The sequence below is a fragment of the Melitaea cinxia genome, chromosome 5 (genome assembly GCF_905220565.1).
Source record: "Melitaea cinxia chromosome 5, ilMelCinx1.1, whole genome shotgun sequence".
NCBI classification, from domain to species: Eukaryota; Metazoa; Arthropoda; class Insecta; order Lepidoptera; family Nymphalidae; genus Melitaea; species Melitaea cinxia.
The window spans coordinates 9,954,717-9,968,380 of NC_059398.1; the positions used below are offsets into that span (position 1 = coordinate 9,954,717).

A 13,664-nucleotide genomic window follows, 5' to 3' on the forward strand; every position below is an offset into this window, starting at 1 on the left:
TATAGCTTGTACATTAGAATGCAACATAGGCTATAATTTTTAAAGATAGTGTGTGAATTTTTCAAAATATAATAATACTTGTCAAGTAAATCGGAAAAAATCTGTCCTCTGTGAGCTATTCTTGCGTATGCTGCATAAACTGTAGAGTTTACACGTATGTAAAGTATAAGAGAAATGTTTATCTTAATTAGTCCTACAAAAAAGTCCGCGACAGCATATATCTCTATATCTTTTATGAGTAAGCCATTATCGGAAAATTAGTGAATCATAAACACAATAAAAGTTGAAAATATATTTATAATGCACATTTGGTAGTAACAAATTGATTTTTATGTCACAGAACCAATTTTGATGAATTTTGGTATTAAGATAGATATAGAGAAGATAATAAGAAGTACTTAATAATCCTGCGCAGACGAAGTCGTAGGTACCAGCTAGTTAATAGATAAATCTGAAACAGACTAATTGAATTAATGTAAGGAATAAGGGTCACAAGACGATAAACATTAACCCCAAAATAGAAATAACCCTCCGCGTAGTGCTCGTGCGGGAACTATTTTTATTTCGGCGTACGCGCGCTTTATTTAAATCACGCTCACATATTGTTCAGACGTATAATTCCTTCAGGATCTTTGAAATATTTAAACCAGAACAACAATTAAAACTAAATATAAAAAATATTATAAATTCGAAAATTCTCTGTCAAATTTGTGATGAAATTATTGAATATTTCGAAAAAATTGTTTTGGCTAAGGGGTAGTTCAGTGAACTTTTAACCGTGTTAAGCGTACGCAAAATATCTAAAAATATTGTGCGTGAGTAATACTTGTGTAAATGGTGAAATATTTCGACTCTCCTAAACTTCCTGTCGGTTCATTAGTTCGTGTTGGTGTAGCTTTGTCTGGACGAGAACGCTGCACATTTAAACGAAAACATTGAGCGACGAGTTAGTTTGTGTATCTTGCTTTTTAATGATGACTCGAGGTCCTACCATCGTTCGGGTGAATCCAAGTGGTGGTCATAGTGGTGGGGGTATAAAGTGTTGTTGTTGTCGTTGTTGTGAATGTCTCAACTTGGGGTACTTGACTTCACAACCTGGTGCTTTGAAGATAGCTGAAGCTGTAAGTCTTGTTTATTCTCTGCTTATATTGATATGTGATTTTAATCATAACTAGGACGCCTTATTTTTTTACATATGAGTTTTATTGCATTATTTTTAATAGTGGAATCTTGATATTAACTAATTTTCATAGAATTCTTAAATTCTTTGTAAGAAATGAATTCACTGAATGTAATTGTGTGTATGTTCAACGTATGTATGTATATCTTGTACTCTTCATACGCTTCAGCCTGTAATATCCCCCTACCGGGCATAGGCTTCTTTCTCCATGTAGGAGAAGAATCAGAGCGTAATCCACCACGCTGCTCTAATGCGGGTTGCCGGATATATTCCCTACTATGAGTAACGATCGCTATCAGGTGTACATGAAAACAACCGGGACTGACGGCTTAACGTGCTCTCCGAGGTACGGTGGGGAGACCCACAAGGACTGCACAAACACCCAGACCACGGCAAACACCTGTATAGCCAATACAAATGTTTGTCATGTGCGGGGATCGAACCCGCAACCGCCAGCGCAACAGGTACAATCTATGGCTGTAACCGTTGCGCCAACGCGGCGTCCGTATATCCTGTGTTCACAATAATTTATAACTGCTAATTTATTAAATTATCTAATACTATTAAACGAGCAATTATATAGAATCTGAATCTCGGAAACGGCTCCAACAATTTTCATGAAATTTAGTATGCAGGGGATTTCGGTGGAGACAAATAAATCTAGCTAGGATTCATTTTTAGAAAATGTCGTTTTATCCCGGTTTTTAGACAATGAAATAATGGCTATAATATCGTTAAAATATGAAGGTAAATTTTGCACTTGTTAATAGAGTTGTAATAGCTCAGGTGGGAAATCGGCCAATCGCGACCGACAGAAAAAACCATGGTTCAAATCCTCGAATTTTCCATATCGGTTATTATTTTTTCTTTCTTTTTTCTAATTGCACTCGTTATTTTTTTATTTACGGTTTGAGCCCGCGACCTATTTATTTTTTAGGTCATCATTTTTTTTAAGTGATTGTAATAATATAATTTTTAGTGTAGATATATAATATATATATAATAAGCGAGTAACACCTTTTCTACTTTCTTGTGCAACGACAAACATTTTTTAATCTACAAAAACATTTAGTTTATCAAGATTTCTACGAAAATTAATAAACGCTATTGACTAGGTATGCGTGAATAAATATCGGTAGCCATATGCATGGATGACTAATGAAAAGTATTTTAGATGTTCATTTCTAAGTAGACTGTACCCGTATCCTTACGGCACAATTTATTTGCTTAAAAAATTAATAGACATGCACAATCGGATTAAATGTTACAAACTAATTATTTACAGATGCTGGGAAGTTTATGTCAAAGCTTGTTAGTAAAGTATGGGTTATCCGAAGCTAGCAGTATGGGCTCAGCGTTCCACGGCTTCCTCACGACTGCATCAGCTTGCCTCTTAACCACAACGTTGCTTATCACCTGCTACGTATTGTCGTCTAATTCACAACAATTGATACGACAATCTATATTTGTAAGAAGTTTTTGTTATAAAACCATAGATATTTTTAAATAGATAGATATTTTTATATAGAGATCGTTGGAATAGACAATATTTTAATACTTTTTAAACTTCAATATTGCCGTTAGGAATATCTATAAAGAGACGATGATTAATGTAATATGAGGTTGTATTTTGTAAAATAGTATTTTAGTTACTTAAAGTGTGAAAAATGTAACAAGTTCAAATTAAATTATGATATGCGTTTTATTTTTTGCAATAAATTTTTCTATTTCAAAACAAAAACAAAATACGTTGTTTCCGCGTTACGAAGTTTGATAGATAGTAAATTCCAGTATTCGTTTAATGAAGTTTTCTACTTATAGGTAAGTAGGTTTAGGTTAGTATTAGGTACAATGAAACAAGGAACAAGGAAATTTTAAATTTAAATGTAATCAAACTTCGTTAAATCCATTAAATAACAATATATATTTTCTTAATTTTATATTATTTACAAAATAAATAGATACCTATGTAGCTTTATAAATTATCTTGATATGTACCTACATACTTAATTATAACCTTGATATACGATTATTTTGAGAATATTTATGATATAGTGTTATTTGCTGATGATACATCGCTAATTTTCAAAGTTGATAGGAAAGAAGTAAACTATGATGACGTGAACCGTTCTTTATCGCGAATTCAAGATTGGTTTAAAACAAACAACTTGGTTTTGAACGCCAAGAAAATGCATGCGTTCTGTTTGCGGCGTCCAATGTTAGGCATCCGAATTATAATTTGAAAATAAATAACAAGACTCTTAATGTCAGTGGTACTACAGTTTTATTTAGGTATTCGGACTCTGTATTTCATGCAATATATCCCTACTAATATTATAAATGTGAATGTAAGTTTGTTACGCTTTCACGCGAAAACTACTTAATCGATATCATGAAACTTTGTACACCTATTCTTAGTGGTATTAGAAGTAAGATAGCTTACATTTTATTAAAAAAAAAATCAATGCGGATGAAGCCGCGGGTAAAAGCTAGGTAATATCTTTATATATAATGAAGAAGATTCTCTGAGTAGGCTTCTTAATAAAGTGACGTCAGCAATATAACATCACGATGACCACATCAATTGTACAATAATCATAAAATCACGTGCAACTGCCTTTTTAGTCGATTTAACTTTTTAACCAACTTCCAAAAAAGGAGGAGGTTCTCAATTCGACTGTATTTTTTTTTAATTTTTTTTTATGTATGTTACATCAGAACTTTTGACCGTGTGGACCGATTTCGACAATTTTTTTTTTAATCGAAAGGTGGTGTGTGTCAATTGGTTCCATTTAAATTTATTTGAGGTCTAACAACTACTTTTCGAGTTATATCTAATAATGCGTTTTTACTTGACGCTTTTTTCGTCGACCTACGTTGTATTATACCACATAACTTTCTACTAGATGTACCGATTTTGATAATTCTTTTTGCGTTGGAAAGGTGATATCCCTAGTTTAGTTCGGTGATAAGGAAACCAGGATCTGATGATGGGATCCCAGAGAAATCGAGGGAAACTCTTGAAAATCCGCAATAACTTTTTACTGGGTATACCGATTTTGATAATTCTTTTTTTTTTGTTGGAAAGAAGATATCCCTAGTTTAGTACCATGATAAGGAAACCAGGATCTGGTCATGGGATCTCAGAGAAATCGAGGGAAACTCTTGAAAATCAGCAATAACTTTTTACTGGGTGTACCGATTTTAATAATTTTTAATTTAATCGAAAGCTGATGTTTGTCATGTGGTCACATATAAATTTTATTGAGATCTGATAACTACTTTTTGAGTAGTCTTTGATAACGCGTAGTTACTTGACTATTTTTTTCGTCGATCTACGTTGTATTACCCTTCGATGTAATTGAAGTCGGTTTTTTTTCGTTTGCGAGCAAACACAGTTATTTATTTATTTCATTCAAGACATGAATAAATTTATAATAATTGACAGTTTTTTTTAAAAGACAACTGCAGTTTCCTGTAGTCTACTCTGCAGAGTTTACATTTCGAATCGTTGATAGTTTCATATGGTCCGTCATTAATTAATTTACCAAACACTAACATAATTAATTATTATGGGTAAATTACGATTCAAATGTTTGTTTGAAGCATACTTGAATATACAACCTTGAACATACCTTTGATTTTATTTTATTATCAACAGGAATTTGCATTCAACGCTGTGGCTTGTTTTATGTACTTATCGGCATCATCTTACATGGGCGTAGCTGTCAATATATACTTGTACCCTCGGTACGCGCTTGTCAACATGTACGCAGCATATCCCGCTATGACAGCTGTTTATGTGAGTTACTTTTAAGCTAGTATTACTTTTAATACAAATATAAGCTATTACAGGTTCAAAAAGAAGTTTGATATAATTTTTGTCTCATTAAGAAATGAGACAAAAATTTATCGGTAATTACAAACATATTTATTTTATTTTATTTATTTATTTTGGTAGGAAAAACAGCTGAAAAATACAATGTATATGTATAATAATATAATATAATGTATATGTATAATAATATAATATAATGTATATGTATAGTAATATATAGTGATATAGAAATAAAAAGCGACCAGTTCAGTTCCCCACTAGTAGTCCACAGGTAGTCTCTAAGTTAGGAAGTATAAAAAAAAACATACGCTACATATTAGTCGTAGAAACCAGAATACGTATAGTTTACAAAATGCGTTTAATGAAATGATGTAAGTAAACAGAGTTAGGCGCAGTCAAACTATAGATATAGTTATAAAACTATACAATCATTTAATAAAGAAATCATTACTGATTAGGTTCCATGCAGCCGCACAGCTAGTGTTAAATAACAGCGCCAGACAAAAAATGATTTGCATATAGTTTGTGGAAACTAATGGTGTGTGTATTAACAGGTTATTGCTAAAAAGTTCTTAGGTACTCTAAGGAGACTATGGCTAAAATATCAGGACAATCTATTAAGATACTTGTCATTTTGTAATTTTTATATACCAACGTAATTGCAAATTACAACAAGAATATGAGAGGTGTAGAAATTCTTGATGAGCCCATACAATACTACACTGGAACTTCTACTATAATACCTAATACTAAACTAAAACATAGTGTTATAAGAAATATATGTGAATATATTGCATTATTTTACCTTGAAGGTCTGACACTGTCATGATTGTGCACAAAAATTATTTAGACCTGAACGTTAGGTTTGTGCAAGGTCCCTGCGTTGGAGGGTAGAAAGGCAATTTGTCAAATTATTTTTTTGTAGTAGTTTATTTACTTATCCGTTGTCAAAAATCTCTATTTCGGATAATAAAAAATCAGGCCGGAAAGGGGAAAAAATTTAAATGAGTATTGAATTATTCGAGACGAAGTACCGGTCAGCTTTACTAAAACGACAATAAGCTGCGGAGAATTTGAACTATGTAACCATGTAACCACGTAAAACGCTTGAACTAATAATTGTGTTTGCTCGCAAACGAAAAAAAAAACCGACTTCAATTACATCGACGAGTAATACAACGTAGATCGACGAAAAAATATTCACGTAACTACGCGTCATCAAAGATTACTCAAAAAGTAGTTATCAGATCTCGATAAAATTTATATATGACCACATGACAAATACCAGCTTTCGATTAAATTAAAAATTATTAAAATCGGTTCACCCAGTAAAAAGTTATTGCGGATTTTCGAGAGTTTCCCTCGATTTATCTGGGATCTCATCATCAGATCCTGGTTTCCTTATCATGGTACTAAACTAGAGATATCCTCTTTCTAACAAAAAAAGAATTATCTAAATCGGTATATCCAGTAGAAAGTTATGCGGTATAATACAACGTAGGTCGACGAAAAAAGCGTCAAGTAAAAACGCATTATTAGATATAACTCGAAAAGTAGTGGTAAGATCTCAAATAAATTTAAATGGGACCAATTGGCACACACCACCTTTCGATTAAAACAAAATTTGTCGAAATCGGTCTACGCGGTCAAAAGTTCTGATGTAACATACATAAAAAAAAAAAAAAAAAAAAAAAAAAAAAAAATACAGTCGAATTGAGAACCTCCTCCTTTTTTGGAAGTCGGTTAAAAAAGGCTTGCCGTAGGAGTCGTAAGAGGCCACTAAGGAATAACACAGTTCCACTATTACCTAGGAACTTAAAAAGCCGACTGATGGCGGGATAACCATCCAACTTGCTGGCTTTGAAATACAAAAGGCCGAAGACGAGCAGCAGCGTCTTCGGTGCGACAAAGCCAGCCCGTCTTCGTCACCAACCCGCCTGCCCAGCGTAGTGACTATGGGTATAACACACATGAGTTCACGCCATTTTTGGTGCGAACATGTGGAGACCTATGGCCAGCAGTGGACTGCAATAGAATGATGATCTAGTTTTGAACTCAAATACGCTACCTATTCATTCATATCTTTTTTTTACGTGGGGAAAATCCATCATGGATACCCTCCGGCGCGGGGTACGCAAAGGGTTATGTCAGACTTCTACTGACCACCACGTCACAAAACCACCATGTGTGAGCAGTCGTCCGCTTGGGTGGGGCGAGATGGGGTCGCGCTAGCATTCGCCAGTACCTACCCTAGGACGTTAGTTGGGAGGTTATTTAGTACCGACCACGGAATAAAACTTAGGCTTAAACAAATTTGGCATGTTCTCTTTTCTCCAGCATGGAAATACATGTAAAAATTTAAGTTAAAAAAAAAACAACTAAATTTTAGGTAATAATATTATAAAATGTCTGTCTAAAATAATATTTTCTACGACACACAAATTATCAATAAAATCAATATATGTTACAATGATTATTGATAAATTGAGAATAACATATTTTGATTAAGATTGTATTATTGATAGGCACATATATTACCGTAGGATATACAAATATGGAAACGTAGGATATATAATTAATGATATGTCACATGTATGTCACTTCCATTCTTATAATGGATTTGCATCATTTCTTCTGGTTTCTCTTTCTTTTCAGCCCTTTTCCTCCCTGTTTCTAGAGTGTAGGGCTCCTCCATGTGTCATCTTTTATTTAATTAAAGATTTGTATTAATAACACGTTTGTTTCTTTTCAGTACATCGGCGTTGTCGTTGGAATACTCCATGGAGTGGATGCTTATGTATCATACAGATATTATAAAGGACTACGATAAAATAACACTTCTACCTACTATACCTGCAACAACAAGTAATATTTTTATGTATTATTCTAAGTTTTATTTTTAACCGACTTCCAAAAAAGGAGGAGGTTCTCAATTCGACTGTATTTTTTTTTTTTTTTTTTTTTTTATGTATGTTACATCAGAACTTTTGACCGGGTAGACCGATTTCGACAAATTTTGTTTTAATCGAAAAGTGGAGTGTGCCAATTGGTCCCATTTAAATTTATTTGAGATCTAACAACTACTTTTCGAGTTATATCTAATAATGCGTTTTTACTTGACGCTTTTTTCGTCGATCTACGTTGTATTATACCGCATAACTTTTTACTGGATGTACCGATTTTGATAATTCTTTTTTTGTTGGAAAGGGGATATCCCTAGTTTGGTACCGTGATAAGGAAACCAGGATCTGATGATGTGATCCCAGAGAAATCGACGGAAACTCTCGAAAATCTGTAATAACTTTTTACTGGGTGTACCGATTTTGATAATTTTTAATTTAATCGAAAGCTGATGTTTATCATGTGGTCACATATAAATTTTATCGAGATCTGATAACTACTTTTTGAGTAATCTTTGATAACGCGTAGTTGCTTGGCTATTTTTTCGTCGATCTACGTTGTATTACTTGTCGTTGTAATTGAAGTCGGTTTTTTTTTCGTTTGCGAGCAAACACAATTATTGTTACAATAAAAGCCAAGATATTGAAATTCGTGTAATGAATAAAATAACAATAAATAATTTTAATTTGTTTGCAACAATATTATTATTTTCTTCGCCGAAACTGTACTTATTAGATAATCAGAAATTATCTATTAATAGAATTAACAGCAAAAATGTCAGATAACATGTTGGTAAGTGGATTTTTTTAAAGGTGACGCTTTTTAATTTAGTAGAGCTAATACTAGCCCCTGGGTTCCTCCTTGGAGCAGGTTCCCAAATCTGCTACGTCGACATAATTATGCCATAGACCTAACGTAGCCTCGTCGAATTTTTAATCGAGTTTCCCTCGAAGACACAAGTTACGCGTTTAGTGTTAACATGACGCGGTATTTTAGAACGCTTACTCGAACATCAATAAAAGTATTGGTTTGGGTTTAAGCAAATTTCTTTAGGCCTGAACGTTACGTGCAGGGTCCCTACGTTGGAACCTTTAAGTATAAGGTCAGACGTTAGCTCTTTGTATGTCTTTTACGTCTGTATAATATGGCAAGTATTCTAAAGAAATCTTTGATATGGTACCAACGTCACGTTTCTACCTCTCACCCTTCACCGTTGCCTGGTTTGCATTCATACCTTTACCATTATGTATTAATTTACAAAAGTACTTAGTAACCTACCTTGAAATATAAACAAATCATGCCAAGGTCCATTTAAAAGTTTTTATTAATTTTAATGATCTGATACAATTTTATTATGACTTAAATCCTGAAAGTACTCAGGTGATGTTCAGGTCAAGGTTTAACAAAATACCAAAAATATTGTGTTTTTATATGTAAAAAAAGCAAAATAAAATCTAAAAAAATACGTATGAACATATTAATGTGTACCTACTAGTTTATTTAATGCCAATATCTTATATCCATAAAATAAATGAAAAGTAAAAAATAATTAATAGAACAAGCTTTTATTTGAATGCGTTAAAAAATAGTAAAATATCCTTTTCTTTTAAAATTTTTAATATCAACAATTTATGATATATAAAAGTTTTTGACTAGATTTATGTACTTTTTTTTTTGTAAACATCCATGGGCTCTAAGTGCCCATGCCTTTTTTATTTGCATTTTTATTGTCAAAACGTTGAGGCGTATTATTTTCAACACTGCATGCTTCAAATTACGAATTAAAGCTTATTGTCTCTAATTCGATGGTGAGTCCAAACTGACCGTGAGAGATATATATACCTATAGATATAGTACGACTATGGTCTTTTTTAATGCTACATGCTCTATACATTACTATTTATAACACACTACATGTTTTATATATTACATTAATATTAATCACATATGCTCTATAGTGTTAATTCATCGCATTGTCGAAAGCCACACTCATTTTTCTAAATCAGAGCCCACTGCCAGCTTCGCGAGCACATCCTCAATAACGTCAGCATTCCTATTATGGATCGCCATTTTGAGGCTGTGCTCGAGAATTTGCCTACGGTTTGCCTCCACCTTCTTTCTTCTGACGAAGTTACCGATCCCGTTGTCCTTGTCGTCGGTGTAATAGACATAGGTGTTAGTGTGTCTAATCACCGCGACCACATGCGAGACACTATCATGGATTCGGAGCCTCTCCGCCCTCGTCTGGAGAACAATGACTTTTTCACTCATCTGTCCCTGTGCCTCATGAACGGTCATGATTTTCGACCCCTCCCCGGCTCCGTATCCCTGACTTATTAATGCCTTCTTCTTCTCTTGCGTGAAAGTCAGGTACAGGGTCCGGTCCTGTTCTGCTGGTATTCGTGAGCCAGTGAATCCTTCCATGCGCAGGGAGTGGATGATCGGACTCGAGCTGTAGATCCTTTCGTATCAGTATATATCAGTGAGGTCACTGATGGCGAAAGCAATGAATTTGGGTTTCGATGCGTGTAAGACAGCTCACACGAGATACCTACTGACAGGTAAGGTCTGCTGTACCGCATTTCGAACAGGTTTTCTCTGTCGATGTACGGCAGCTGGTTTACGTCTCAGATTACCCACCTCCTCCGCTGCCGAAAGACGGGCAGCCATAACTATGGGTCCGAAATGGTTCACGAGGGCTTCGTCCACCGTTAGTTGGCTTATCTTAACGCCCTCACGAAAACTATTTGCCAGTATGGACGCCATAGTGCGCACCTTCGTTTTGGCCTTATTGCCATAGCGGTGCGCCAGTTTCTCCTTAAGGTCTTTCGCTGCCTCGATCGTGGTTGTGGCTATGACTTCACCGTCCTCATCGAAATTCCTGACTATGTGAGTTGTCTTGCCGCATCTTGATACCCCGTTTGTCCATCTCAGTGTCGGTAGCCTCCAAGCCCCGAAAGCACCTTCGGCGTCCGGGGCACTCATGATAGTTTTAATCATCCCGAGTACCCCACCACCCACTCTCATTATTCTTGTGCAGTTGGCCATTACTACTTTGTGTGTGAAAGGTCTGAGTCTCGTCGTTCTGGCCCTCATCCTCGACTGAGTCCACGAAGCCAGACGTGATGTTGTATTCAGCCATATACCTTCCTGACATGTTGCCCTTGAGGACTTGCCGGGTGTCTTTATTATAAATGGCTGCTTCGGCTTCTTCGAATTCCACCTCCAGCAACTTTTTATGGTTGTACTAGTAGGTCTGCATGATTTTCTTGCATATGGCCAGGCTTACCTTGCGTTTAGCCTTTGTTATGGCCAGGAACTCGAACTGCGCGTTTTCTGCATGCTGTGGTGGTGTGGACGCTCGAAATCGACGGTCGAAATCTGGGTGGTGTTACTTGCCCCATGTCGGCCCTCGTCCGAGTGACTGATGGTGCTTGAGAGTACCTCGGACTTTTATCCTTAGTAAATCTGCTTATTGCTTTCATTTGCAGCTCACTCGGTTCCGCCAATTTTGGGAAAAGGTGGAACAATCGTTTACCACTTTTGGGGGAGATGGTAACCTGGAAGAACTTTGCTATCGCCCAACCCTGACTGGGTTTCGTCTTTTGAGTATTGTCTTCGGGGTCGCGCCGCCCTTGCATGTTCCTTTTTGCCTCGGCCTTTTGTTGCAGTCGCTCCGAGCCACTGAGAGCAGTCTCTTCAAGATTCGGCCATACAGGGGGTGAAAGTGGCTGTGATCTGGGCTTTAAGTACCCTAGATCCTCCCCTTATCCTCATAGGCAATGATATGGTGGTGTCTTGATGCTAATAAGCAGCCGTATCTGTCCGATACGCCACCCTTATCGTAACCGACTCTCATAGAGTCCACGCTGACTCTTCCAGGGGTACCCGTGGAGGCTTCACCCAGCTGTTGCAGCCACGAGCTTGCTTGCGCAAAGTTTGACTTCTCTCCCCACTCGAACAGCAGTATCGCTTTGTTGTGCAGTTGCACCAGACGGTAGGTCGAGTCGTCCCCGTATTTTTGCGCAACCGTATCGACCTTTGATTTTTTTACGTTCGTTTTTGCTGTGTGAAACCACCAGTCGATTCCGCCCCTCGAAGCGACAGAAACTTACTACCAATCTCTCCGCTTCGTTGTCCATGAAGAGGGCTACGCATCTGGTGCTTATGCTCTACCGCTCCTCCGCTACCGTTTCCTTCTCCAAGCAGGGACTCTAGCATCTCGCTTGGACCAGGTGATTCCGACCGACGTGATCACTTACAGTAAAGAGATCAAAAGTTTGTTTCTGTGCGGATTGAAGATCAGCGACCAAGATCGGTGCCGATAACTATACCTGCACATCAGACTAAAAGGTAATTTGCCTAATTAATAGAGACATGTATTAATGTTATTTGTTAATAATTAAAAATTATTTTACTATCGCAAACATGTGATCTGTGCAATAGTCCTATCACCAAAATACCTTTGGAAGATAATAAGACCATTAACGTATCATTCTCATTCAGATATGGGCGAATTTTATTAAGTTTTTCTTTAAATGTAAATAACTTGTATATCGTATTTCAACATATTAATTATTGTACATGATAAATTTAAATTACATTAAAATGTTTATATTTTATAAATTTAATGTACAACAATAGTTACAAGTGATTTCAGCACTCTATTGTTCTTGCGTGCGGCGTATGTACCTGTGTCGTACCTGGTACGGATTTACTCCATTGGTTGAGAGTGTATGTCAGCTTATAAAATAAACTAGAATAACCACGTTTATCTTACTGGTTAGTATTACAGATATGTATAATATAAAATTAGAAAGCTGAAGCTGACGTATCAAGATCATGTATTTAACGTTACGTAAGAATGCGTTATCTACTCTTTTTTTCTTTGTTTTTAGATGATAAAAGTTTGCGATAAATTGTTTATGTATATTTCAAATACCGACTTACTTGTACAAGATTTATTTACTATTATGTAGAAGTTATTATAATAACTCACATAAGACAAGATAAGAAGTCAAGTAACTTTTCCGGCAATTAAAAATATTTGTAACGTCTAGTAATTAAGATAGTATCCAATAATTAAGATTTCTTTGTAATATGTTCTGTTGTGGTGTGTTGTAATGTTATTTAAAGCGAAGTACGTAGCAGTACATACTCGTACATTAATATGCTTTACATTAGTGCATTCTAAGGCAGATAATGGGAAATTTATTTAATTTTAAATATACTTTCACACTACAAAATTAAAATGTATATCTATCGGCTAAATAAATTACTTTTTTTATTTTTGAGTTTGTTTTCTTTATTTTGCTTTCGCACTTTGTAGCGAGATCGAGGAGAGTTGAAACAGTTTTGACGTTAAGACCTATAACTTTAAAAATAACTGATAGTATGTAACGTTTTGTATACTAAAGGAAAGCATGTTTAATTAACTAACATATAGGTACGACAAACAGTGCTACTTTTTCTTTTGTACACGGCAAAGTCTGAGTTGAGTAAGGCAACTGGTGACATTATTTCAACTCTCCTACTAACACGGTAAGTTGAAGCAGTGGTCTCGCTTCAGCCTGTAATATCCCACTACTGGGCATAGGCCTCTTTCCCTTTGTAGGAGAAGGATCAGAACTTAATCCACCACGCTGCTCCAATGTGGGTTGGTGGATATATTCCCTATTATGAGTAACGATGGCTATCAGGTGTACATGATAACAACCGGGACCGACAGCTTAACGTGCTCTCCGA

General features: G+C 35.6%; 1 protein-coding gene across 1 annotated transcript; it reads left to right on the forward strand.

Moving 5' to 3' along the window:
* The first annotated feature begins 884 nt into the window (after positions 1-884).
* On the forward strand, positions 885-7,913 carry LOC123654027 (protein singles bar). Its single transcript, XM_045589989.1, has 4 exons — positions 885-1,121; positions 2,466-2,648; positions 4,842-4,982; positions 7,771-7,913. The coding sequence occupies exons 1-4, from the start codon at positions 972-974 to the stop codon at positions 7,846-7,848; spliced, it is 552 nt and encodes a 183-aa protein (XP_045445945.1). The 5' UTR covers positions 885-971; the 3' UTR covers positions 7,849-7,913.
* The last annotated feature ends 5,751 nt before the right edge of the window (positions 7,914-13,664 follow it).